This window comes from Mesoplodon densirostris, chromosome 6 (genome assembly GCF_025265405.1).
Source record: "Mesoplodon densirostris isolate mMesDen1 chromosome 6, mMesDen1 primary haplotype, whole genome shotgun sequence".
Classification (NCBI taxonomy): domain Eukaryota; kingdom Metazoa; phylum Chordata; class Mammalia; order Artiodactyla; family Ziphiidae; genus Mesoplodon; species Mesoplodon densirostris.
The window spans coordinates 132,462,332-132,488,977 of record NC_082666.1 but is presented as its reverse complement, the minus strand read 5'-3'; the positions used below and the strand labels follow the sequence as shown (position 1 = coordinate 132,488,977).

At 39.9% G+C, this 26,646-nt stretch overlaps 1 protein-coding gene across 2 annotated transcripts; it reads right to left on the bottom strand.

The window, feature by feature from the left end:
- Positions 1 to 366: 366 nt before the first annotated feature.
- Positions 367 to 26,646, bottom strand: LOC132492795 (kynurenine/alpha-aminoadipate aminotransferase, mitochondrial). 2 transcript variants are annotated; one of them, XM_060102656.1, is made up of 13 exons: positions 26,389 to 26,646; positions 25,654 to 25,822; positions 24,544 to 24,676; positions 21,249 to 21,323; positions 17,470 to 17,679; positions 16,367 to 16,432; positions 15,039 to 15,121; positions 14,519 to 14,615; positions 9,631 to 9,692; positions 9,299 to 9,363; positions 7,881 to 7,987; positions 1,810 to 1,911; positions 367 to 881 (listed from the first exon to the last, which is right to left on the bottom strand). In XM_060102656.1, the coding sequence occupies exons 1-13, from the start codon at positions 26,453 to 26,455 to the stop codon at positions 840 to 842; spliced, it is 1,278 nt and encodes a 425-aa protein (XP_059958639.1). In that variant the 5' UTR covers positions 26,456 to 26,646; the 3' UTR covers positions 367 to 839. The 2 variants fall into 2 exon arrangements, with proteins under 2 accessions (XP_059958639.1, XP_059958641.1); XM_060102658.1 differs by lacking the exons at positions 7,881 to 7,987; positions 9,299 to 9,363; positions 9,631 to 9,692.

Here is a 26,646-nt window from a genome sequence, read left to right as displayed (position 1 = left end):
GCTGGTCTTCTAATTTCAAATGTATTCCAATATCCTGCATTTGTGCTCTTTTCTTCTCATGATTGCTGGTTTTGCTATCATACTTGTTTGTGGATGATTTCGTATGTTTACTGTATGTTCGCCTTTACCAGTGAGCTTTTCCATTCATCATTTTCTTGTTTCTAGTTGTGGCCTTTTTGTTTCTGCCTAGAGAAGTTCCTTTAGCATTTGTTGCAAAGATGGTCTGAATTGAAAGTTGTGTAGTTTCATAAAAATACAATGTAGTACATTTTTCTCAGTCCTTAATCTCTCCTCCTTACTTAGAATTAATAGGCAGACGTTTAGGTATGTTTAAATTCAGAATTTTATTTTAAATGGATTTCTGTGCCATAACATAATGTCTGTGATACTCTTACTAAAAATTATGTATAACAGTCAAATTCTAACAATTTTTCCAACAAGCTATCATTACATTTTCCTCAAAATAGGAGAAGTTCACATTATATACCATTTTGAACATGATTGTTTGCTTACAAATAATTTACTGTAAAAATGTTATTTTCAAAGAAAATTTATGGGAAATGATAAAGCAACTACAAAAATCTTTACAATAAAATCCAGAATAAAAATATTTTTGTGTGGGTTGAAAATTTATCAACATGTATAGGTGGATTATAAATATATTTTGGCAATCTGATGGGTTCAAGGGCACTTTAAAAGTTGTCTAGTTAAATTACTACAAATATGACGTGTTTGGTGAAACCCAATCTATAAGTCTGACACCAACAATCATTTCTTCCTGCTAAAACATAGAAATAATTTATCTGAAAACCATGAGTGCTGTGAAGAGTTCGATTTCTTCATAAAGATTCCTTTATAAGTTGGGCTAATCCCTGGAAGGCCTAAAAGTGAACAGAGAGAAGAATTAATAAAATTAGGATGCTGTTTAGGAAAGGTCTGTCATAACTTTAGAAATTTAAACAAAGAGTATCCATCTTAGGTTGAGATCAGACAGTGAAAAGTCAGGATTAACCTCAGTTTCATCTGGGTCAGAGGCCGTCATGTCCACTAATATACATAGATGGAAGCATATCAGAGGCCCAGGAAATTTTAAAATCCTTATTCCCTCAAGATCATCATTTTCTCCCAGAACTGGAATTATTTTTTTCATATACTCTCTCACCTGCACATGCCTTCTGTATAGTTTCAGTTGTCCAGCTCTATGCATATATAACTTATGAAAAGCATATTTAATGACATGAGAAAGCAAGTCAATCAAGAACACACCCAGAGACAACCCATCTCCAAGGATAAGTATACACTCTTCTTACACTTACTGGACTCTTCAGTTTATGGCTCTTCTGTGGGTTCCCGACACACAGTTCTTAGGAACTTGCTTCTTGGTTTCCTGTAATCCTGGTTAAAGCTGGACTTTGTGATTAAGCAATTACTTAACTCTAATCATTAATCTTATTCTATTTGACCCTTCCTCAAGAGATAGAGATAGATGGCTTCAAGAATTTGTACTATGGCTCATGTTAATTCTATGAAGGAGTGAAAGAGGTTCTCTTTTTAACGTGTTGATAATTTGCTAACACTGTTGAGCAGGTCTGACATGTGTTCATGAAAGCAATAAAATTCAACTCCAATTTGGTCGCATCATTTGTCTATAGAAGCCTGGCAACTTCTCTGAATGGTAGTTTGTGACTTTCCAACTAATACCCATTTTGCAGAAACCCAAGGAGATATCAAATAATGTTGTAACTCACAAAATGAACACAAAAAATAAATGGATATCTAGTTTTACTCTGAAGAGAATATTGTACTCACCATGTCCATCTGCTCTGGAGAAGCTACAGAGAAGGATGCTCTGAAGTAGGGGCAAGGAGCTGAACTATCAAGGTAGAAATTGTATCCAGGAACCATGAATATCTAAGAGAGTTTATGGAAAACAGGTGATGTACCATTAAAGAAAACTAAAAGAAAATATAGGTGAAATTAATCTCAGAGTGGAGGATGACTTTTAAACTTAAAAAGCAGTGAAAGAAATCACAAGAGAAAAATCAATTTATATAAAATTACTGCATGTCGTACAATAAAACTAAAAGCATAGAAATCAGTGTTTACAATAAATACAGCAATTCTACTTCTTCTCCATATAGTATAAAGAATGCACAGAAACAGAGGAAAAACCTTAAAATGGACAAGGACAGCTTATTCAAGAAAGAGAAATGGTAATAAACATGAATAAATGTTTAACATAACAAGAAAAGTAAAATAAATCCAAACAATGAAATATTATTAAAAAATATTTTATTTCATTTTTTTAAGTTAAACTGTAGCTGATTTACAATGTTGTGTTAGTTTTGGGTATACAGAATAGTGATTCAGTTATACATATGTGTATATGTATATGTATATGTATATCAATCTATCTATCTATCTTTTCTTTTTCATATTCTTTTCCCTTATAGGTTATTATAAAATATTGAGTATAGTTCCCTGTGCTATACAGTAGGACCTTGTTGGTTATCTATGTTATACATAGTAGTGTACATATGTTAATCCCAAACTCCTAATATATTCCTTCCCCCCTTTCCCCTTTGGTAACCATAAGTTTGTTTTCTGTGTCTGTGGGTCTATTTCCATTTTGTCAATAAGTTCATTTGTATAATTTTTTCAGATTCCACGTAAGTGATATCATATGATATTTGTTTTTTTTCTGTCTGACTTCTCTTTGTGTGATAATCTCTAGGTCTATCCATGTTGCTACAAATGGTATTATTTCATTCTTTTTTATGGCTGAATAATATTCCATTGGATATATGTACCACATGTTCTTTATCTATTCATTTTTCAATGAACATTTAGTTTGCTTCCATGTCTTGGCTGTTGTAAATAGTGCTGCAATGAAACATTGGGGTGCATGTATCTTTTTGAATTATACCTGTCTCCATATATATATTCCCAGGAATGGGATCCCTGGATCATATGGTAACTCTATTTTTAGTTTCTTAATTAACCTCCATACTGGTTGCACCAATTTAAATTCCCACCAATAGTGTACGAGGGTTCCCTTTTCTCCACACCCTCTCCAGCATTTATTATTTGTAGACTTTTTGATGTTGGGTATTCTGTCTGGTATGAGGTGATACCTCATTGTCGTTTTGATTTGATTTTCTCTAATAATTAGTGATATTGAGCATCCTTTCATGTGCCTGTTGACCATCTGCATGTCTTCTTTGGAGAAATGTCTTTTTAGGTCTTCTGCCCAATTTTGGATTGGGTTATTTGTGGGGTTTTTTTCTTTATATTGCACTGTATATACTGTTTCTATACTTTGGAAATTAATCCTTTGTCTGTTGCATCATTTGCAAATATGTGTTCCCATTCCGTAGGTTGCCTTTTTGTTTTCTTTATGGTGTCATTTGCTGTGCAAAAGCTTTTAAGTTTCATTAGGTCCCATTTATTTATGTTTGTTTTTATTTCCATTCCTCTAGGAGACAGAACAAAAATGATATTGCTGTGATTTATGTCAAAGAGTGTTCTGACCGTTTTACTCTAGGAGTTTTATAATATCCAGTCTTACATTTAGGTCTGTAAACCATTTTGAGTTTATTGTTGTATATGATCTTTGAGAATGTTCTAATTTCATTCTTTGACATGTAGCTGTACTGTTTTCCTAGCATCCTTTATTGTAGAGACTGTCTTTTCTTTTCTCCGTGGTATATTCTTGCTCCTTTGTCATAGATTAATTGACCATAGGTGTGTGGGTTTATTTCTGGGCTCTCTATACTGTTCCATTGATCTATATTACTGTTTTTGTGCCACTACAATACTGTTTGGATTACTGCAGCTTTGTAGTGTAGTCTGAAGTCAGGGAATGTGACTCCTCCAGCTCCGTTCTTCTTTCTCAAGACTGCTTTGGCTGTTAGGGGTCTTTTGTGTCTCCATACAAATTTTAAAATTATTTGTTCTAGTTCTGTGAAAAATGACCTTGGTAATTTGATAGGGATTGCACTGAACCTGTAATTGGCCTTGGATAATAAAGTCATTTTGAAAATATTGATTCTTCCAGTTCAAGAACATGGTGTATCTTTCCATCAGTTTGTGTTGTCTTCAATTTCTTTCATCAGCATTTTATAGGTTTCCAATTACAGGTCTTTTGCCTTTTTAGGTAGGTTTATTCCTAGGTATTTTATTCTTTTAGATGTGATGGTAAATGGGATTTTTTCCTTAATTTCTCTTTCTGATCTTTTGTTGTTAGTGTATAGAAATCCAACAAATTTCTGTGTAGTTATTTTGTATCATTCAACTTTACTGAATTCATTGATGAGCTCTAGTAGTTTTCTGGTAGTATCTTTAGGATTTTCTATGTATAGCATCATCTCATCTGCAAACAGTGATAGTTTTACTTCTTCTTTTCTACTTTGGATTCTTTCTATTTCTTTTTCTTCTCTGATTGCTGTGTCTAGGTCTTCCAAAACTTTGTTGAATAAAAGTGGTGAGTGTGGGCATCCTTGTTTTGCTCCCGATCTTAGAGAAAATACTTTCAGGTTTTCGCTGTTGAGTATGATGTTAGCTGTGGGTTTTTCATATATAGCCATTATTATGTTAAAGCGTATTCCTTCTATACCCACTATCTAGAGAGTTTTTATCATAAAGGGATGTTGAGTTTTATCAAAAATTTTTTTGTCTCTATTGAGATGATCATATGGTTTTTATTCTTCAATTTGTTAATGTGGTGTGTCACACAGATTGATTTGTGGATACTGAAAAAAACTCAAAAAATACAAACATGTGGAGGCTAAACAGTATGCTACTAAACAACCAATGAATCATGGAATAAATTAAAGAGAAAATCAAAAAATACCGAGAGATAAATGAAAATGAAAACATGATGATCCAAAACCTATGGGATGCAGCAAAAGTAGTTCTAAGAGGGAAGTTTATAGTAATACAGTCATACCTCAGGAAACAAAAAATCTCAAATAAACAACCTAACCTTACACCTAAAGCAACTAGAGAAAGAAGAACAAACCAAACCCATAGTTAGTAGAAGGAAAGAAATCATAAAGATCAGAGCAGAAATAAATAGAGACTAAGAAGACAATAGAAAAGATCAGTGAAACTAAAATGGAACCCGGGTCTCTGACTCACGGCAGGAGCAGAGGAGGTTATAGACCACGTCTTTGAAAACTGTGCGTGAGTCAGAACTAAGCTGGGTTGTGTTAAGTCTTTGAGGTTGTTGTCTAGTAAAATCATGACATTCAGAACTTTAAGAAACTGCTTGATTTTTCATGGTGTAAATCTGGCCCCCGGTTGTTGAAGTTAGATGAGCTGGGAATGAAATGATTTGGGGGCGTTCTGGGGAGAAAATTTCAAGGCCAAAGATGAGGGTTTTTTTTTTTCCTGATTAACAATGAAATGAAAACTGTCATTTCTACCAATATTGTGGAACAGCTTAGGGATGAGCCAGAAGCAAGTTTCTGTAGAGAAGGAGGGGATGATAATAATCTCCTTGCAAGATAACCAAAATTTGGGCTAAGGCAGCAGTGATAGAGATTACTTAGAAAAGGTAAAGGTACGTGCAACAGGGTATATGGAATAAAAGAAAGGGACTGAAAAAAATGACAATAAATATGAAGTCTGTATCCTTAGCTCCTAGTTCAGGGATACACACATCAAATGTTCTGGAGAATAATGGCATTGATAAGAATACAAAAAAAAAAGTAATAAAATTGATTTATTGTACTAAAATGCACTTATATGAGTTAAGTCATTTAAGTATTTATTAAGCACTTTCTATGTGCTGTTATTAGCATTAAAACAATTTATAAAGCATGAGTCCTGCAGTCAAGTATGATGATTACAGGGAATGAATGACTTTCCCAGGGGAGTGGATTGGCTCTTGGGTCCAGGCAGCCAGTTCCCAGCTCTGATCTCTAGACTGTCTCTTATGCTCTAGCACAGGAGTTTGCCAACAACAACATGATCTATTCTTTGTACTCATTGTCTCAAGACAAAAGTGATACTCGAAATAGAACTTGGTGTTTACAAAAGAGTGAGGAACATGATAAAGGAATTAATTAATGGAGAACGGTTGATTGATTTTGTAAATTGGAAAGCTACACAGAAGCATATTTAGATGTCTCAGCTTAATTAGTGCCTCTGAATGAAATCTAAGTAGACTTATTATTTAAGTACAAAAGGAGAAAAAAAACCTAGAAGAAATCCTTGCGGGCTAATTTTAAGTGAAAAAAGCAGGATATAAACTTTTCTGTGTTATTTTAGTCATGTCACATAATTGCAGAGCAGTATTTTAAAAAAACCCAGACTAAAAAATGGGCAGAAGACCTGAATAGATGTTTTTCCAGAGAAGAAATGCAGATGAACAACAGGTACATGAAAAGATGCTAAACATCACTAATCAACAGGGAAATGCAAATCAAAACCACAAAGAGATATCACCTCACACCTGTAACTATGGCTATTAACAAAAAGAACACAAATAACAAGTGTTGGCGAGGATGTGGAGAATAGGGAACCCTCCTCCGCTGTTGGTGGGAGTGCAAATTGGTGCAGCCACTATTGAAAACAATATTGAGGTTCCTAAAAATCTAAAAATAGAGCTACCATATGATGCAGCAATCCACTCCTGGGTATATATCCGGAAAAAAGAAAACACTAATTGAAACAGATACATGCACCCCAATATGCATTTCAGCATTATTTATAATAGCCAAGATATAGAAACAACCGAAGTGTCCATCAACAGATGAATGGATAAAGAAGATGTGGTATGTGTGTATACACACACACACACACACACACTAGAATAGTACTTGGCCATAAAAAAGAATGAAGTCCTGCCATTTGTGACATGAATGGACTTGAGGGGTATTATGCCTCGTGAAATAAGTCAGAAAAAGAGAAATAACATGTTATCACTTATATGCAAAATCTAAAAGAATAAAACGAATAAATACAACAAAAAGAAACAGGCTCACAGATAATACAGAACAAACTAGTTGTTACCAGTGGGAAGAGGGAAGGGAGGAAGGACAAAATAAGGGTAGAGGATTAAGAGGGACAAACTATTAGGTATAAAATAAAGAAGACACAGGATTTATTATACAGCAGAGGAGATACAGCCAATATTCTATAATAACTTTAAATGGAGTCTAATCTTTAAAAATACTGAATCACTATGTTATATACCTGAAACTAATGTACTATTGTAAATCAACTGTACTGTAATAAAACAATAATTTCATAGCCAAAATACTAGATGTATACAACCTCTTCAAGAAAATGTATCACAAGTGATCATAAAATCTGGGTGGTCAAATTATGGGCTATTTAAAAAATTTTCATTATGTTTTAATGAAGTATAATGCTATCATGAGTATGCTTTACTTTCATAATCAGGAAAAAAATCCTTCTATTGTAAATACTAATGGCTTATATTTATCAAGCATTTACTATATGCCAGGTATTAGTCTAAGTGCTTTATCCATATTGACTGCTTTCATCATAGCCACCCTAAGAGGGAGGGATTCTTATTATCTGCATTTTCGAGATGAAACTCAGGAAGGGCAGCTCATCCAGTGCCACATATCGGGGCAGGACTGGGATTCACACCCAAGGACGTGGCGCCAGAGAGTGTACGCTCTTAGCCACTAAGCTAATCAGTAGCTGAGCTGAATGACGGTATTTCCCCTGGTTTAGACCAGGAGACTAATTCTGTAACCCAAAATCTATTATGATCTTAGTAAGGAGATAATGTATCTGATAGGCAAACATTTTCCCTTGGGTTGGTGGGCAGTGATAAACATCTCTTGCCATTTTTATTAAGATATTACTCTAAAGAAAAAATATAGCTTTCCTTCCTGTTTTACCTCTTTCTTAAAGGCTTTCTCTTCAATCAGTTTTCTTACATCATGAAGGCCCTTAATTTTGACCCATAAAAACATTCCAGCAGTAGGAACATGCCATTCTGCCAAACCTACAAACAAAAGAAGAGAAGAAATGTTTCCTGAGACCATTTTTGATGATGTCAACTATATCACTGAAATGACAAATTGCAGTAACTGTAAACGAGTATTTCCAAAAAAGTTCCTTTGGTGATAGCATTTTTTAAAAATATAGTTTTAGGAGTCCTGAAAATTGGTGTTCTGAGTTTTATTTTAAAAAGTGAGGGGAGGGTTTGAAAGGGAGAGAGGGTACTCGTGTATATTTCTGATTTTAGTGGGTCTCAGGGCAGTGCGGGAAATCCAATGCCATGCCCACCTCCCTTCCTTAGAATTGTCCCAAAGCCAAACGTGGCTCTTTCAATTTTAGAAGAGGATTCCTCAACCCTTTCTAGAGCCTTCTAGCGTTTCAATAAATCCTATCATTTACATAATCGTTCAGAAGTCCAATGAATTGAAGTTTTTATTGCAATGTAATTAAGAAGTACTTAAAATTCAGGAATTCCTGGTGTATTTGTAGGCTTTATATTTCATTAAATATAAGGATAGAGAAACCAAGAAGGAACAAGAGTTATTTTGATTTTGATTGTTACCTTTAAAAAAAAACCTTGATGTTGATTAAAACCTTTTTTTCAACTTCACTATAGGAAGTGGTAGACTAAGTACTCTTATCAAAAAGATAGTAATTGTGTTTTTACCAGGACTACAGAGGGAACAAGATATGAGGGAAATAAGAACTGAATACTTTGTACTTACTATTATTCCTACAAAAGGCATTTTTAGTGGTGTAATTAAAGCCAGGTAATTAATTTTACTTTCTTCCTTAATAGAAAATTAAATCTAAAGCATTCTGAAATCAAATTAGCAATAGAAATACTACTGATTAATGAGGTGAATGATTAAAAGTCAAATCATCTGTAATGAGAAACCCACCTTAGACTGTACTTAGTTTGTACTATTGTACTGTTTTGTCTTTATAGAGTCTAGTTAGAAAAGGAATATGTCATGTCACAATTCCTCTTCTATTTGGAGCAAAATTTTGAAAACCTTTTGAGTACAGATATTATTTAGCTTTAAGGAGATTATTGCTGGTGTTAGACTAATTGGCCATTTTTCTTTAAACCACAGATTCTTTGCAGCAGTCAAGTATAGTAGAAATGCGTAGAATTGTGCCAGGGTTTGTGCTGTTACTTCTGAGACTATTTATAAGGTAACATTTGCTTGACAAAGAATACTCCTGGACCCTTTTTCCTTCCCCAGGGTTATTAACAATACCCTGTGGTGTGTATCACTCACTCATATAAGGGCTACTATTCATCCCAGGACAGGATGTAAGTTCCACTCACCACTTAACCACTTGTCTGCAGCTGCCAATAATGCATCCCTCTGCTTCCTATAGAAATCAATAACCCTAAAAGAACAATAAAATGAAAAGGATGTGTTTAGTACATTGATGGCAGAAATTAAAAGGCTCTGAAGTCCAGTCTGTAAGAATCTATTTTCTATCTTGATGAAAATGTTGAATTCTTGATGAGGGAATAGAGCATATTTATGTGACCTGTTGGGTGGTAAACTTTTTACCATTGTGGTTTTTCCATTATTTTGGAATAATTCAAAAATGAAAATTAATAGAGTGAAGTCCATTTCTATGTAAAGTATGGAAGCTAAAATACAGTACCTGTCTACATGAGCCAGGAAGCCCTCTCCTCCCCATTGGTACAGAAGCTGTGATACCAGGAGCTAAACGGGATGAGACAGTAATAAGGTCATCATTCATCCTCTAAAATGTGTTTTTTGCCCAAACGTAAAAGCAAACCACTCTTGATCATGTGCAAACCACCCTAAGAGGATGCTACAAGCTGTACCAAGCTTTGTAGAGCCAGCGATTTATAATAAGGTTGATTATTAACAATGACAAGAATAATAGTAAAAATAACAAAATATTTATATGGCCCTTCCTATGTGCCAGAAACTGCTGTACCATATGAACGTACTTCAGCTAAGTTGATCTTCGTAATACCCTTATTAGGCAGGTCATGATTTCTAATATACTGAGGAAGAGACTGAGGCACGAGGTGAAGTTAACTTTCCTGAGGTCACTGCTCCTCAAAGAGCCTGGACTTAAGTCAGACTGTCCAGTCTGAGACCCACCCAATAACTGCCACCCTGGATGGTCTCTAAATATAAAACACATACAGTCGCAGAGGGTTTCTACAGGCGTGTGCTCCGTTCGCCATGTTTCTGTTTGGCTGAAGGCTTCCCTAAGCTGTGTGGCTGACAGGGTCTTGGTGCTCCAGCCTGTTGTCAGGCCTGAGCCTCTGAGGTGGGAGAGTCAAGTTCAGGTCATTGGACCACCAGAGACTTCCCGGCTGCACGTAATATCAATTGGCAAGAGCTCTCCCAGAGATCTCTGTCTCAACGCTAAGGCCCACCTCTACCCAATGGCCAGCAAGCTCTAGTGCTGGATGCCCCATGCCAAACAACTAGTAAGACAGGGGCACAACCCCTCCCATTAGCAGAGAGGCTGCCTAAAATCATACTAAGTTCAATCTCACCTCAAGAAACAAAAAAAATCTCAAGTAAACAAGAAGAAAACAATAGCAAAGATCAATAAAACTAAAAGCTGGTTCTTTGAGAAGATAAACAAAATTGATAAACCACTAGACAGATTCATCAAGAAAAAAAGGGAGAAGACTCAAATCGATAGTATTAGAAATGAAAAGGGAGAAGTAACAACTGACACTGCAGAAATACAAAGGATCATGAGAGATTACTACAAGCAACTCTATGCCAATAAAATGGACAACCTGGAAGAAATGGACAAATTCTTAGAAATGCACAACCTGCCAAGACTGAATCAGGAAGAAATAGAAAATATGAACAGACCAATCACAAGCACTGAAATTGAAACTGTGATTAAAAATCTTCCAACAAACAAAAGCCCAGGACCAGATGGCTTCACAGGCGAATTCTATCAAGCATTTAGAGAAGAGCTAACACCTATCCTTCTCAAACTCTTCCCAAATATAGCAGAGGGAGGAACACTCCCAAACTCATTCTATGAGGCCACCATCACCCTGTAACCAAAACCAGACAAATATGTCACAAAAAAAGAAAACTACAGACCAATATCACTGATGAACATAGATGCAAAAATCCTCAACAAAATACTAGCAAACAGAATCCAACAGCACATTAAAAGGATCATACACCATGATCAAGTGGGGTTTATCCCAGGAATGCAAGGATTCTTCAGTATACACTAATAAATCAATGTGATACACCATATTAACAAACTGAAGGATAAAAACCATATGATTATCTCAATAGATTCAGAAAAAGCTTTTGACAAAATTCAACACCCATTTATGATAAAAACTCTCCAGAAAGTAGGCATAGAGGGAACTTTCCTCAACATAATAAAGGCCATATATGACAAACCCACAGCCAACATCATTCTCAGTGGTGAAAAACTGAAACCATTTTCTCTAAAATCAGGAACAAGACAAGGATGCCCATTCTCACCACTATTATTCATCATAGTTTTGGAAGTTTTAGCCACAGCAAGCAGAGAAGAAAAAGAAATAAAAAGAATCCAAATTGGAAAAGAAGAAGGAAAACTGTCACTGTTTGCAGATGACATGATACTATACATAGAGAATCCTAAAGATGCTACCAGAAAACTACTAGAGCTAATCAATGAATTTGGTAAAGTTGCAGGATAAAAAATTAATGCACAGAAATCTCTTGCATTCCTATGCACTAATGATGAAAAATTTGAAAGAGAAATGAAAGAAACGCTCCAATTTACACTCCTAGGAATAAACCTACCTAAGGAGACAAAAGACCTGTATGCAGAAAGCTATAAGACACTGATGAAAGAAATTAAAGATGATACAAACAGATGGAGAGATATACCATGTTCTTGGATTGGAAGAATCAACATTGTGAAAATGACTACACTACCCAAAGCAATCTACATATTCAATGCAACCCCTGTCAAACTACCAATGGCATTTCTCACAGAACTAGAACAAAAAATTTCACAATGTGTATGGAAATACAAAAGACCCCGAATAGCCAAAGCAATGTGAGAAAGAAAAACAGAGCTGGAGGAACCAGGCTCCCTGACTTCAGACTATACTACAAAGCTACAGTAATCAAGATAGTATGGTCCTGGCACAAAAACAGAAATATAGATCAATGGACCAGGATAGAAAGTCCAGAGATAAACCTATGTACATATGTCACCTTATCTTTGACAAAGGAGGCAAGAATATAATATAATGGAGAAAAGACAGCCTCTTCAATAAGTGGTGCTGGGAAAACTGGGCAGCTACATATAAAAGAATGAAATAAGAATACTCCCTAGCACCATACACAAAAATAAACTCAAAATGGATTAAAGACCTAAATGTAAGGCCAGACACTATCAAACTCTTAGAGGAAAACATAGGAAGAACACTGTTTGACATAAATCACAGCAAGATCCTATTTGACCCACCTCCTAGAGAAATGGAAATAAAAACAAAAATAAACAAATAGGACCTAATGAAACTTAAAGCTTTTGCACAGCAAAGGAAACCATAAACAAGACAAAAAGACAACCCTCAGAATGGGAGAAAATATTTGCAAATGAAGAAACTGACAAAGGATTAATCTCCAAAATATACAAGCAGCTAATGCAGCTCAATATCAAAAAAAAAAAAAAACCCAATCCAAAAATGGGCAGAAGACCTAAATACACATTTCTCCAAAGAAGATATATAGATTGTCAACAAATACATGAAAGGTTGGTCAACATCACTAATCATTAGAGAGATGCAAATCAAAAGTATAATGAGGTATCACCTCACACCAGTCAGAATGGCCATCATCAAAATATCTCCAAACAATAAATGCTGGAGAGGGTGTGGAGAAAAGGGAACCCTCTTGCACTGTTGGTGGGGATGTAAATTGATACAGCCACTATGGAGAACAGTATGGAGGTTCCTTTAAAAACTAAAAATAGAACTACCACACGACCCAGCAATCCCACTACTGGGAATATACCCTGAGAAAACCATAATTCAAGAAGAGTCATGTACCAAAATGTTCATTGCAGCTCTATTTACAATAGCCAGGAGATGGAAGCAACCGAAGTGTCCATCGACTGACGAATGGATAAAGAAGACGTGGCACATATATACAATGGAATATTACTCAGCCATGAAAAGAAATGAAATTGAGTTGTTTGTAGTGTGGTGGATGGACCTAGCGTCTGTCATATAGAGTGAAGTAAGTCAGAAAGAGAAAAACAAATACCCTATGCTAACACATATATATGGAATCTAAAGGAAAAAAATGGTTCTGAAGAACTTAGGGGCAGGACAGGAATAAAGACACAGATGTAGAGAGTGGACTTGAGGACATGGGGAGGGGGAAGGGTAAGCTGGCACGAAGTGAGAGAGTGGCATGGACGTATACACACTACCAAATGTAAAATAGATAGCTAGTGTGAAGCAGCCACATAGCACAGGGAGATCAGCTCAGTGCTTTGTGACCACCTAGAGGGGTGGGATAGGGAGGGTGGGAGGGAGGGAGACGCAAGAGGGAAGAGATATGGGGACATATGTATATGTATAACTGATTCACTTTCCTATACAGCAGAAACTAACACAACATTGTAAAGCAAGTATACTCCAATAATGATGTTTAAAAAAAAATTAGTTCCAGAAATTGAACAAATGTTATGATCAAAATAAAGAGATAAATTGACAAAAAAAACAAACAAAAAAAGCCCCCAAAACACATACAGTCAATACATGAAGTTATATAATATATTCAGAGATTTTCTATCCAAAATGGAAGTTCTAAATGTTGTAAATGGATAGTGAAATTTGGTTGATAACAGATACAGAAAATATGGAAAAAGTCCCCAACTTGATAAAACACGGGGACACGTGCACTTTGTGGAATGTATAATGTCAAAGAAATGTCCATTCTACCTAAACTACGCCTTTTGAGTTGTTAGGTAGCAGTCCTGTCCTTATGGTTGGTTCTCAAGATTGCCTTAGGGATGGGTCCAATCATTGCTCAAAGCTTGTGAAGAAATTTATACATTTGCTGCAAATAATTTTACTGTATTCCAGCCGCTGTCTGTAGGGAGCTTAGCACATGGGCAGTGAAGGGAGAGGTCGGGCCGCCATGCGGGTTGGAACCCTTGCTCTCAGGTTCCAGGACAATGAAGCTAACGGTGTGTTACTTCACCAAACCTCTTCTGTCCTGTCGAGTCCAACACAGTTTTTATGGGATTCCTGAGCTATATGCCAGGACACAGCTGAATAAGATCTCTGACCCTCAAGGAGTTTGGTCTACAGTGTGAAACAGCACCAGGTCCATTCAAATCTCTTTTGGTTTTTAGAGCAAACATCTGCTGTGCGTGGTCTCCTAATTCAGTCCATGTGGAACTAGAGATGCAATCAGTGATTTCTCTCCCTGCCATGTTCACTCAGTCTTATTTGCCAACATCTATTTTGTTTTATGATCTGATTCAAAAAAATTCCTATTTCCTAAGTTGTCCATACCTGGGCAAAAGTGCTGGGGTGCATTGTTGAAACTTGTATGTGTAAAACAATTCTCTCGATCAAGGGCTTTGGACCAGTTAGAAACCCTATTCGCAACCTGCACAAAGAGAGAAAAGGCACAATACCAACCCTGCATTAACAATTAATACCATGTTAGTGATTTCATGGGGAAGAATTTTGTGACCTGGGGACAAACACACTTAAACAGTTAACACATTCTAATAAAACTACTTACTTAAAATACACATTTAAACTTAATTGTACACTTAAAATAGACCATGTATTTCTACATGTGCTCTTTCATATATGAACCAAAAACCTGACCAGTCCCCCTACAGCTATAATTTAATGGCCAAGTATCTTTGACCACTGGGGACAGATTGGGAGAAAAGCCTGGTATTAAGTCAATCAATTGGGGATACAAGCATCTTAAATGAGAAGAACTGTTTGCAGTAAAAGATGCTGAGGTGCAGCCTCTGTCACCTTTAGATGCAGCCTGAAGGCACAGCCAGGGCCTTACCCAGAGGACAGGACTTTGGAAAAAGAGTCAGCTCGGATGACACGCCCATCAACATCCATGGAGAGAAAAGTCGGTGCCCAGGGCTTGAAATGGAAGAAAAATACTGTTGGTTTGGGAAGTCTGTTAGAGACCGTATCCCTACTTTGTGCGGAGAGTGGGGAGGAATGGATTTGGAGAACACTAGGACAAACATCCTTTTTCTTGTCTTCATCTCAGCCCCTTGAAATGGAGTAAGAACCAGAGATGCATGTTCTTCTGTTCGCATCTGCCGATCTTCACGGCTTTTCTGCCAAACACACACACACGTCCTCTCACTTGCTCACGATGCCGCTCCCGTGAGTTTAGAGAAACCTCACACGGGACCTCCTTGTCCCAAGGCTTGAGATCTGGGATGAACAGATTTCGAGGAAGGATTCAAGAAAAACGCGTTTGGAAAAGACCAAAACGAAGAGGGCCATCAGCATTCAGGGCTGTTTAGGAAGAGAATGCTGACCCTTAGGCCAACTAGAAACACGAAAAAGGTGCAGATGAAGATGAGCCGTGTAGTCAGTATGCAGTGCTGAAACTTCCATATTTACTTCAAAAGTAAATGCCAACAAGAAAGGGGGCCAGGGTCGTGTTGAAGGTGGGCGGCAGGCAGACATGGTGTTCAGGCAAACTAGATAAAAAGCCAAGAGTTCTGTTTCTTCTCCATAGATACAGAGTGGGGACTGAGTGTATGTGTTTGTTCTGTGCAGCCCTTAGAGCAAATACAGTGTTGGATTTTGAGGAATTGGGCATTGGGGGTCTGTACCACTACTCTTGTCTCCTAGGACACCGTGCTCGTGGACAGTGGTATACATATATAGTGGGAAAGGATCTAAAAGCCCATGATTCTGCAGGAAAGTCCCGGAGCCTAAGTGACAGGGATGGCGAGCAGGCAGCGTGATGCTGGGAACGCCCCTCCCCTGCCCAGCACCACCTCACTGAGGGAGCGCGGCCCTCCTTCTCCTTCCGTCTGGACACGCCTCCCAAGTCCTCCACCCATCAGCCACCCCTGAGAGACTGAGGTTGACACCCAAGGAGACACCCACTCCGTAACCCTGGCCCGGTGTCTAAGGAGCCACGACCTGGATTCGGAGTCCAGACCGACCCTCACCCTTGACTCACTCGAGCCTCCACGTGCCTGGCACAGAGCGCCAGTCACTATTCTAAAGGGAAGGGATTGCTGGAAAGCACGGTAATACCAGAGCTGAAAACACTCTGCAGCCTGGGGCTAAACTCTAATCAGCACAGGAACTGACAGCCACTTATCTACTGATTGTGGGCTGAACTGACAGGGCACTTACCTTGTTGAACTGCATAAAATAGTAAGGATCGTCTTCTATGATGAGGAAGTCATATGTTCTTGCGAGCTAAAAAAGGTTAAAGGAGCATATTTATTTCTTCAGAGCGCTCGAAGATGAAAATCACTTGGAATCCTAGTTCTTGGTACTCATTCATTCATTCATCCAAGACGCTACTGAGGGCTCTGTGTCCTAGGAGCAGGAGGAGGACAGGAAGCAGCCCTAAAAGCTCTGTCCTCAGGGAACTTACGTTCTGGTGGGAAAGACAGGGAACATGAGCCAGTGGATAGTGAGCAGAGGGTGAGGAGGGGGGTTCTGAGGGCTGGGCCGAAGGCTAAAGAGGGTGATGTGTGAGAGACAGTGACACGGGAGCTCCCGGAAGGCTCAGGCCGGCCGGAAGGACCCGGCGTGCCGACGACAGGGCCGAAGGTTTCAGACTGAGGGACCAGGAGCAAAGGCCCTGGGGGTGAGAAGGTACTTGGCATGTTTAAGGGACAGACGTTTGTAGAAGGCATAGGTGTGTCAGGGACAGAAGGCAGGCTATGTAGCTGCACCAAGAAGGCTGTGAGAGACCCCAGCCTGAGAACCGAGGCCCAGGCTGCATTGCTGTGCACGGCAGGTGAAGGACTCTGATCTTGTGTTAAGTGCAGGGGAGCAGCTGGAGGGGGGGGGTTGTAGATCTACACTTGAGCAGGACGGACACCCCGAGCCGGGGGAGGGAGCTGTGAGGAGGGGGGCAGTCACGGGGTCCGGGAGGGCGGGCGGCCAAGGAGACGGTGGGTTGGGATAACGTTGGTGCTGGGAGCCACGGGATGCATTGGAGGTGGGGATGAGGGGAAGACAGGAGGAAGAGAGGGGAGGAAGAGGCGAGTTTAACACTACACCAACAGTAATATCTCTTTCAACCAAAATATCCATTAAAGGGCAAGGAAAGCCTCATAGCAAGAGCGTAATGGTTTCTCAAGTTTAAATTTATGGGGACCCTTTTATTAAAAATCATCTTCCTTGAGAGCAAGAGGCTAATCAGAGAAGGAGCTTGAGCGCACTCTTCTGAAGGGTCCGAAAGAAACAAGAACACAGCCACATAGCACATTCTTTGAAAATACCTCATAAATTTCCTTTTTGCGGTTAGTTGTTAATGAGTTGCCGGCAGGGTTGTTGCCATTTGGGACAGTATAAAGGAATTTGGGGGTGTTTTTCTTGGGGTTCTTTGAATCTTCTGGTTTCCATTTGGAAAGTATTTCTCTGAGGGAGTCTGGAATAATCCCGTGTTCATCACTGGAAATGTTAATAATGTTTCCGCCCAGTGGTTGCATCTGTGGAGGACAGGAGAAAAGAAAGCCCAAGACTCAGACATGATACAAAATATCATAGTCACTGGTTCTTACAGTAATGAAAATGTGACCGTTTATACCCTTAAACACAAACCTGCACTCAGCCCTACACCCAAGGGCTGAGGTTGTATTTTCTGATTCCATTGTTGCTCCCGTTAAGCTTCCATTATGGTTCAAATATATTCCCTGTCAATTCCTAGAGGAAGGGTAGACATCCCTGCTCATATATGTCAGGCTTGGCCAGGGGTCTGGCTTTGGTCAATAAATTGCGTGCAGAAGTGATGGGTGTTCCTTCCAAGCAGAAGCTTTAAATCCCAGCTTGGGTCTCTCGTCCCCTGTTCCCTCTGCTCTAAGACTGGCAGCGGTCCAGATGAGGCTGCTTCTGTCACTCTGGGGCCTGGGATGAAGATGGCACAGAGCTTGATGGCCTGACCATGGACACGGTGTGTGAGAGAAAGACAGGACTTTGCAGCCATAGGCCAGCGAGATAAGGAGTCAGATATTCCATAGCATAACCCAGCCTCTTCTGACTGTATCATCTTTATAATTATGGTTACAACTGCTTCATAAAATACGAGTTTATTAAGGAATTTTTTTACAAAGTAAATTAATCATATAAAGCATCTGTGATGCTAATACATAAAATAGTCATAAGCAGAGGTGATATTCAAAATATTGGACAAGTGATATAGCATGGGCACTTCAGATACATCCTGTAGGCCCCATGCCAGGCCAGCATTAGCTCTGTACCATGGGGGGTTCAGGGTGGTCTTAGGAGAGGGGCCAGGGGGGCCAGGGAGCATAATGGCAGTGGCTCATCAAGGCATGTGGAAGTATTTCAATACTGTACCAATTGCGGAGGCTGAAGTTGAAAGTAGTGGTCTTGCTTATAGACATAGTTTTATAAAAGTCTTGTATTTTATGTTTTATGTTCATAAAGAAAAAATTGGGACTTATTAATAACAAGCAAAGGAAACCATCAACAAAATGAAAAGACAACCTACAGACTGGGAGAAAATATTTGCAAACAGTGCAACTGACATGGGATTAATTTCCAAAGTATACAAACAGCTCATACAGCTCAATATCAAAAAACAAAAAAACAAAAAATAAACAACCCAATCAAACAATGGACAGAAGACTGAAGTAGACATTTCTCCAAAGAAGACATACAGATGGCCAACAGGCACATGACAAGATGTTCAACATCCCTAATTATTAGAGAAATGCAAATGAAAACTACAATGAGGTACCACCTCAAATGAGTCAGAATGCCCATCATCAAAAAGTCTACAAATAATAAATGCTGGAGAGGGTGTGGAGAAAAGGGAACCCTCCTACACTGTTGGTGGGAATGTAAATTGGTGCAGCCACTATGGAGAACAGTGTGGAGGTTCTTAAAAGACTAAAAGTAGAGTTACCATATGATCCAGTGATCCCACTCCTGGGCATACACCTGGAGAAAAGTATAATTCAAAAAGATACATGCACCCTAATGTTCATAGCAGCACTATTGACAATAGTCAAGACATGGAAGCAACTTAAAATGTCCATCAACAGATGAATGGATAAAGAAAATATGGTATATATATACAATGGAATATTACTCAGACATAAAAAGGAATGAAATAATGCCATTTGCAGCAACATGGATGGACCTAGAGATTATCATACTAAGTGAAGTAAGTCAGAGAAAGACAAACATCATATGATAGCACTTACATGTGGAGTCTAAGACAAGGATACAAATGAACTTATTTACAAAACAAACAGACTCACAGACATGGAAAACAAACTTATGGTTACTAAAGGGGAAAGGTGGGGAGGGATAAATTAGGAGTTTGGGATTAACATATATACACTACAATATATAAATAAATAAACAGCAAGTTCCTACTGTATAGCACAGGGAAGTATATACTCAATATTTTGTAATGACCTATCATGGAAAAGAATGTGAGAAAGAACAGATATATACATATATCTGAATCACTTTGCTGTATACCTGAAACTAACATGACATTGTAAATAAACTATATTTCAATAAAAATTAAGAAAAAAAACCCCAATAATTGAGTGAAGTTCTCAGAAGAAAATTTTTCAAAGGATATGCAAACACACATATTAGTGGTCAAATGTAGACTTATGCACTAAGTGAGAATAATCCAGACCCTACTTATGGCAAATTTTAAAGGTCTTAGACTTTAAAAACACATCTACATGAATAAAACAAGTTCATATTGGGCCATGAGGTAAACACACATGACTCGTCAGCATATTCCCTCACAGTGTGGCATTGGTTTCTGTTTGGGTGTGTGAAAACGTGTGTGCATCGTGCTATTTTTACATAGATACAAGTTTTACATTTACAGGCATTGTGTAATCTTACATCTTTGGAGTTCAGGAAAATAATGAATAATTAGTATCCAATGATTAAGGCCATTATTTTACTTTAGATTTTCAAATTGTGGTAAAATATATATAACAAAAAATCTGCCATTTTAATGTGTGGGATTCAGTGGCATTAATTACGTTCCTAATGTGTGCATCTCTCACTAGCAATTTCCAAAATCTTTTCATCACTCTAAACAGAAAGCCTGTAGTCACTAAGCAACAACTCCCCATTTCCCCCTCCCCCAGGCCCTGGTAACCTCTCATCAACTTTCTGTCTCTATGAATTTGCCTATTTTTGATATTTAGTACAAGTGGAATCATACAATATTTGTCCTTTTGTGTCTGGCTTCTTTCCCTGAGCCCCTGCAGTGATGGGCAGTGCTTTACTCCTCAGAGAGCCGGTAAGGCTGATGGTTAGACAGTTGTTACACTGATTTGAAACTGTTTCCCTGTAGTTTCCATCCTTTGATTCCAGTGCTATGAACCTGAGGACATGCACAGACAAATCTAACTCCTCTGTCACATGGCTAGCTTTAATGTACTTGAGGACAATTCTCTTGCCCCCGTGGAGTCTTCTCTTTCTGCAGAAAAGAGCATAGTTCCTAAAACAATTCAACCTATGGTATTACTTCCATTTCTTTGTTCACTCTGGTCGCTTTTCTCCGACTGTGCTCTAGGCTGTATTCACATCGACCCGAAAGTATTGTGCCCCCGACAGTGGTGTGTTCAGCCCAGGGCACAGCAGAGCAGGTGATCCGATTCCCCATTCTGGATATTAAAGTCCCATTAATTAACACGGGAGAGGAAACTCCTAATCATACCATGTTACTGTACAGTTATTCTACATTGACATATGATCATCCTTAGGCATATTGTAGTATAGATGGTAGTGAAAAATGTCTTTGTAAATTAAGTCACATTTCAGGTGGAATATTAAGCAATCTGGACATGATTTTGCACAACCCAATTTTAGCACCTCTACATTTAGACTTTGTAAGGAGAAATGTATAAAGCAGAGGGTACATTTCACATATTTTGCATATGTTGAAGAAGAAAGATGCTATTTTATGTTTCAGTGGACAGGTAATTCTCAAGGTGCAGTGGTTTCTTATTTGTTATAAGAAAGAGAGTTGCCTTTTGTAGAAATGTGTACTCACAGCCTGAATTGTTCCAGAATAAATAGGTTCATTTACGAGGATATTATCTCCAGGATTAATGATCATTTCAAATACCTAACAAAAGAAGCATAGGTTAGCTTGGTTAGTTTGGTTTCCAGTCTTAGAAACAGCACCCCCCCCTTTTTTTGTTTTTGGTTTGGGCTCACTAGGATTCTAGAGAAGGAGTTGGCAAGTGTTCTGTAAATGCCAACAGATGGGACGTGTTTTGTGAGCTCTGGTGTTTCCATTGCAACTACTCATCTCTGCCTCTATGGTGAGAAAGCTGTAGACAGTACATCAGCCGATGGTGTGGCTGAGTTCCAATAAAACTCTATTTACAGAATCAGACAATGGCTGGCTTGTCTCTCAAGCCATAGTTTGCAAACCTCCATTCTAGGTTTAAAATATATATATATAACTGGTTTGGCTCCTAAAATTCATGTATTCCTTCTTTGAATAATTTAAAAATCCTTGCTATAAGCCAGGACCTATGGAGACAAACTGATGAGTATAGTGGGATGGTTTTTACCCTCGTGGAGGTGCTAGTCCACTGAAAGCTAGATTCTAATCAAATAACTACTCAGATAAATGCATATGTAAAATCGGTGATAAGCGCTATTACGTATAGATGCCAACGCCCTACGTGCTCATTGTAGGAGGACTTGGGCACTCAGGGAACTTAGAGCATTCAGGGAGGGCTTCCCTGAGGAAGTGACGAGTAGGAGGAGGGGTGACAATACGTACACAGTTTGAGAAACTGAAAGAATCCTGTGGCTTGAGGTGGAGTGTGAAGAGGAGACTGGAAGGAGGTCAGAGGGAAGTGGGCAGAGAGCGTCCAGGGAGGTCTTTGGGCCAAGTGAGCCCAGTGAGAATTTTAAGTCGAGGGCGGGACCGGGGAGTCAGGTGACCAGACAGGCATTTGAGAAAGTCATTCTGGCTGCAAACTCAAAGTATCAAAAAGGAACAAGAGTACAGGTGGAGTCTGGGAAGTTTTTAGGCTCATTTGGGAGGTTTTTGCTGCAGTCCTTGGGAAAGGTAAGGGAGGTCTGGATGGGTTGATGATGGTGGGACTGGAGAGAATGGAGCGGCATTTAAGAAATCAGAACCAGCAGACCTAACTGTGGACTGAGGGGGCGCGAGGAAGGAGAGGTGTCAGGAGGGACCCCTGGATTTCTGGCTGTGCAGGTGGGGAGGTGGTGGGAGGAGTGCCACTGACTGAAAAACGCCCCCAACGCTGTCTGTTCTGAGGGAGAAGCAGATGAGTGTGTTTTGGTCTGAGGTGCCTTTGGAACAGCCTGGGATGGATCAGGTGGGTCGGGGGATGCGTGGACGTGCAGGGAGCCTGGAGTTAATGGCATGGACGTGATCACCCGGGTGTGATGCCCAGGGAAGGTGTGTGTGTGAAGGGGAAAGAGGTTTGGGGGCCCAGCCTCACGGGGCTCCCATACATAAGGGACACTGCAGGGACGGCAGGGCAAGGCGGAACGGGAGCATCGCAGAAAGGAGGGGGGCTCAGCAAGGGTGAAGGAGACTCAGAGGTCAGGGAGGACAAGGCCCACGAATCTCGGGGGATCTCGAGGACAGTATGATGCCTCGTGACATCAGTAGAGCCACACAAGAGAGTTTTCCAGCCTAAATCACAGGGGTCCATTCTGACTAAATCTTACACGAGTCAGAGAATAATCCTTTCCCAACCTGTGACATTTCACAATCCCCAGGTCAAGCCTCTCCTCCCTATATCATTATAACAAATCAGATCTCTTGACAAACAGCACGGCCACTATCCATTGAGACAGAAGATGTGACATTTTTTTCCAATTTGGACTAGGATATTCCACTTACTTTTCCTTATGACCTTTTGGTATTTTATGACAAACAGTATCTTCCTCTGATAAGTTCATTGATTCAGGATTTACAGGGCCTCCTAGGACCAAACAGATCACTGGGGTGGCTTGTGTATCATCTGTGGATCAGATGAAAACCTCATCACATTCATTGCCCATGTCAATTAGGGGACATGAGAAAGTCAAATATCCTAAATGAGGAGGGAGGGCTGTTTATTATCTGAGACACAGACACCTAAAATAATATCCATCCTGGAGAACAAAGTGGGAGAAATATTAAACCGGATTCTCAGGAGGCCTCGGGAACAAGCATGGCTTTAAGCCAGTGAGTTACTGATGCATTTGGCCGTCTATGCTCTCTTCCTCTTTGATATGACTGATGTTGCAAGAGACAAAGAAGAAACTTTCTTGTGCATCTTTCTGGAAAAAAAAAAAGGCATATAGTGTCTTCCTAAGAAAAGAAATTCACTGAAGTCCTTTTTTTCCCTACTTGTCTGGGGCATCACAAATACTTCTCTTCAACAATAAAACTGAAACAGCAGCTAATCCTTTTGTTTTTCCTAATTCAGTCCAAAAAGAGGGAGGAAAATTATAGTCTTATTACTTTAACACATTATTATGTAATAATAATTCAATTAAAATTCATTAAAACTAACCAGCTTTCACATTTACATAAAAAAGAAGAGCAAGAAAGCTACTCTGCTTTGAGATAAACAAGAGTCATGCTTTCATCTAGATGTGAGGACTGAATGTAGAGCCTCCTTATCCAGGACTAATTATTCATGAAAAAGAAAAGAAAAAATAGATGAAACTGAGAACCATATATGCAGTCTCTTTATCGGGGGATCCCCCAGTGGTGGTTATCTCTGTGGAGTTCCTGGAACCCAGGAGAGAGGTAGAAACAGAGAGAGAGAGAGAAGGAGAGAGAGAAAGTAACCCAGAGGAGAAGTCAGCCACAGACACAGACATATACATAGACCTGGAGAAGCACTGCCAAGAGGGAGTCAGGGTACAAGAGGCAGCCGGCACAGATGATGACACCAGCAGACACACAAAGGAATGACGTTTCATCTCAGGGGTATCAGGATACACCCTCAAAGAATTTAAAAGTCATGCATTGAAATGTCATAACCACAAACATAACTGAAATGTAGCCTGAATCTCCAAGCTAGATGAAAGTAAGCAGCACTCACTAAGCTGCAGGTAGGGGTTGAGTTCTTCCTGAATGGGACTCTTGTCCTAATGACTCAGAGCTCTGGGTCATTGATGGTGGGATCTCTGTTTAAGAGAAATCAGGTTGGTGAATGTCTTTAAGTTCCACTTATGGTTCTAGGTGAAGACAAGGAAGCCTTCATAATCCACAGAACATGATGCTCTGTGGCTAAGGGAGAGATGGCCGTATGAACCTAGTATTTGATTCTCCCCGCGGGTGCCTTTCCTTCCAGTCTTACCTTACAGAGACCTTCTTGGCTGCCACATGTGACACACATGTCCATTTGTCCTTGGCTGGGTGGATAATGGATGGTGGGAGGATTATGCAATTTTACTTGTAACTGTTTTAGCCAAGATAACAGCTCTGGGACGCTAAAGCATAAAATGCATGTAAAAATTGACAGTAGTGAAAATCATAATAATAGTAGACAGGAACTAAATGGTGTCTTTATACCAGGCACTTTAAAGGTCCTCAAATGCTTTTTGCCAATATTAATATCTTTACTTAAAAGACAAGGCAACAGACTTAGAGATTAAGAAATCCACATAAAGTTAATCAGTTGGTGATTAAAAGAGCTGAGATTTGAATCTACAGCTTTCTCACTCCAAAGCCTGTACTTTTTCTTTTACATTAGAGCACTCACTGCGTAATTCATTTTTTGTTTCCCTTAGGGAGATTTCTGTAGGATACCTGGAAGTGCAGGTTCAGTAAGTTCTTTGCATCATGGAAAGAAAAGCCTAGGTATACATTATATACGATACAATTTTTATGCACCCAACATGCATTATTCTTGAATCACAGAGCAAACAGGCTTTAATAAAGTAGAATTCATAGACACTCTGCAAGTTACCCTTTATCACTGGAAGAAGACCAGCTAAGGAAAGCCTTAGAATATGTGTTCCAGTTGCCTTTATGAAATTAAACACATCTGAACTGAGGGCAACACGCTTACATAGCTGCCTGTTTAGAAAGGGAACATAATCATTAAAAAAATTCCCCAGGACCTAAACTGGCTGCTTCCTGGGTCATCCTTTTCCTCCTTTCTCCTACCCTGCTTCACCTAGCTATCGTCTCTCTCTCTCTCTTTTATTCCAGTCTCAGCTCAAATGGTACGTACTTTCAAAAGCCTTCTCTCCCTCTCCTAGTCGTGTAAGGTTGAGAAGCAGTCCCTGGCGTCTTAGGCATTCAGTATCATTGCTGCAATTATTTTTTCTTCTAAAACTCTTCCCCAAACCTTCCTCACTGCTGAATACCCAGTTAAAAAACGCACACGTCACTCTATCAGCGGGCTGTAGAATATTGCTCATGAACATGACCCAACAAGGTTACATTGTCTACTGATCAGTACCCGGCACTCTGAGAATACTGCAGAGCCCTCTTCATCATCTCTTCATCAAATTGGATGGTCTTTCCGTTGTCTATGGTGATAACCGCAGTCTTGAAAGGGAACATGTTGGGGTTTGGTGCTCCAGTCGCCAGGGAGAGGACAGATTTCGATGACTTGCCCAATATCTCAGCTACAACAAATAAGGAGAAGAAGAAGCACTTTCAGTGAAGACTTTCCTAAACAGAGACGGTGCAGCTTGTTGCATTAAAGTCAGTAAAACTTTAAAGTGTAACGGTTTCTAGTGATACTTTGCTAGTCCGAAAGAAACATAGAAGATGCCTTTGTTTGTGGACCGACCTCACCGGTGGAGGAACTAAGGAATAGACACGTGCATCTAAGAAGGCGGAGTGATCAGGCAAACAAGCCAAGGGCCAAAGGAACAGAAAACGGCCTTCCACTCGGCCCGTCCCTGCCCGGCTCCGCGCGCACCCCTCTCTCTCCGGCGAACCCGCCCTCCCCACTCCGCACGCGCCCGCACGCCGAGCCGAACCCCGACTCCTGTGCCCGGAAGAGCCCTCTGGAGCCGAAGCAGGACGTGTCCACAGCGGCCTGCCCTCTCTCCACTGCTGATGGCCCGCCCTCGTGCCCGTTCCAGCGCGCCTTCCGTGCCAGGTCTGCGCAGAGCCGGGCTCAGGCCGCCCCGAGCAGCTGTGCGGGGACCGCCCCCTCCAGCGGGAGAGCAGGGCCCGGACTCACCCATGACTCGAAGGGCGGAAGGCTTTCTGGCCGCGCTCGCAGCCGTGATGAACCGTGTGTAATTCATTCTCGGATTCCAAGCGGCAAGCCCCGCCTTAGGTGGTTGAAGCCTGGGAAAACCAAGGATCCGCGTCAATCCTGCCCCCTGATCCCTGCCCTGGAAAGGCCGCCTCTGCTGTCCCCCGCGTCTGGTCTGGCGCGTAGCAGGACTGGCAAAGTCCGCTGGCAGGTTAGGATGCGTGCCCCTCCCGCCCCGCG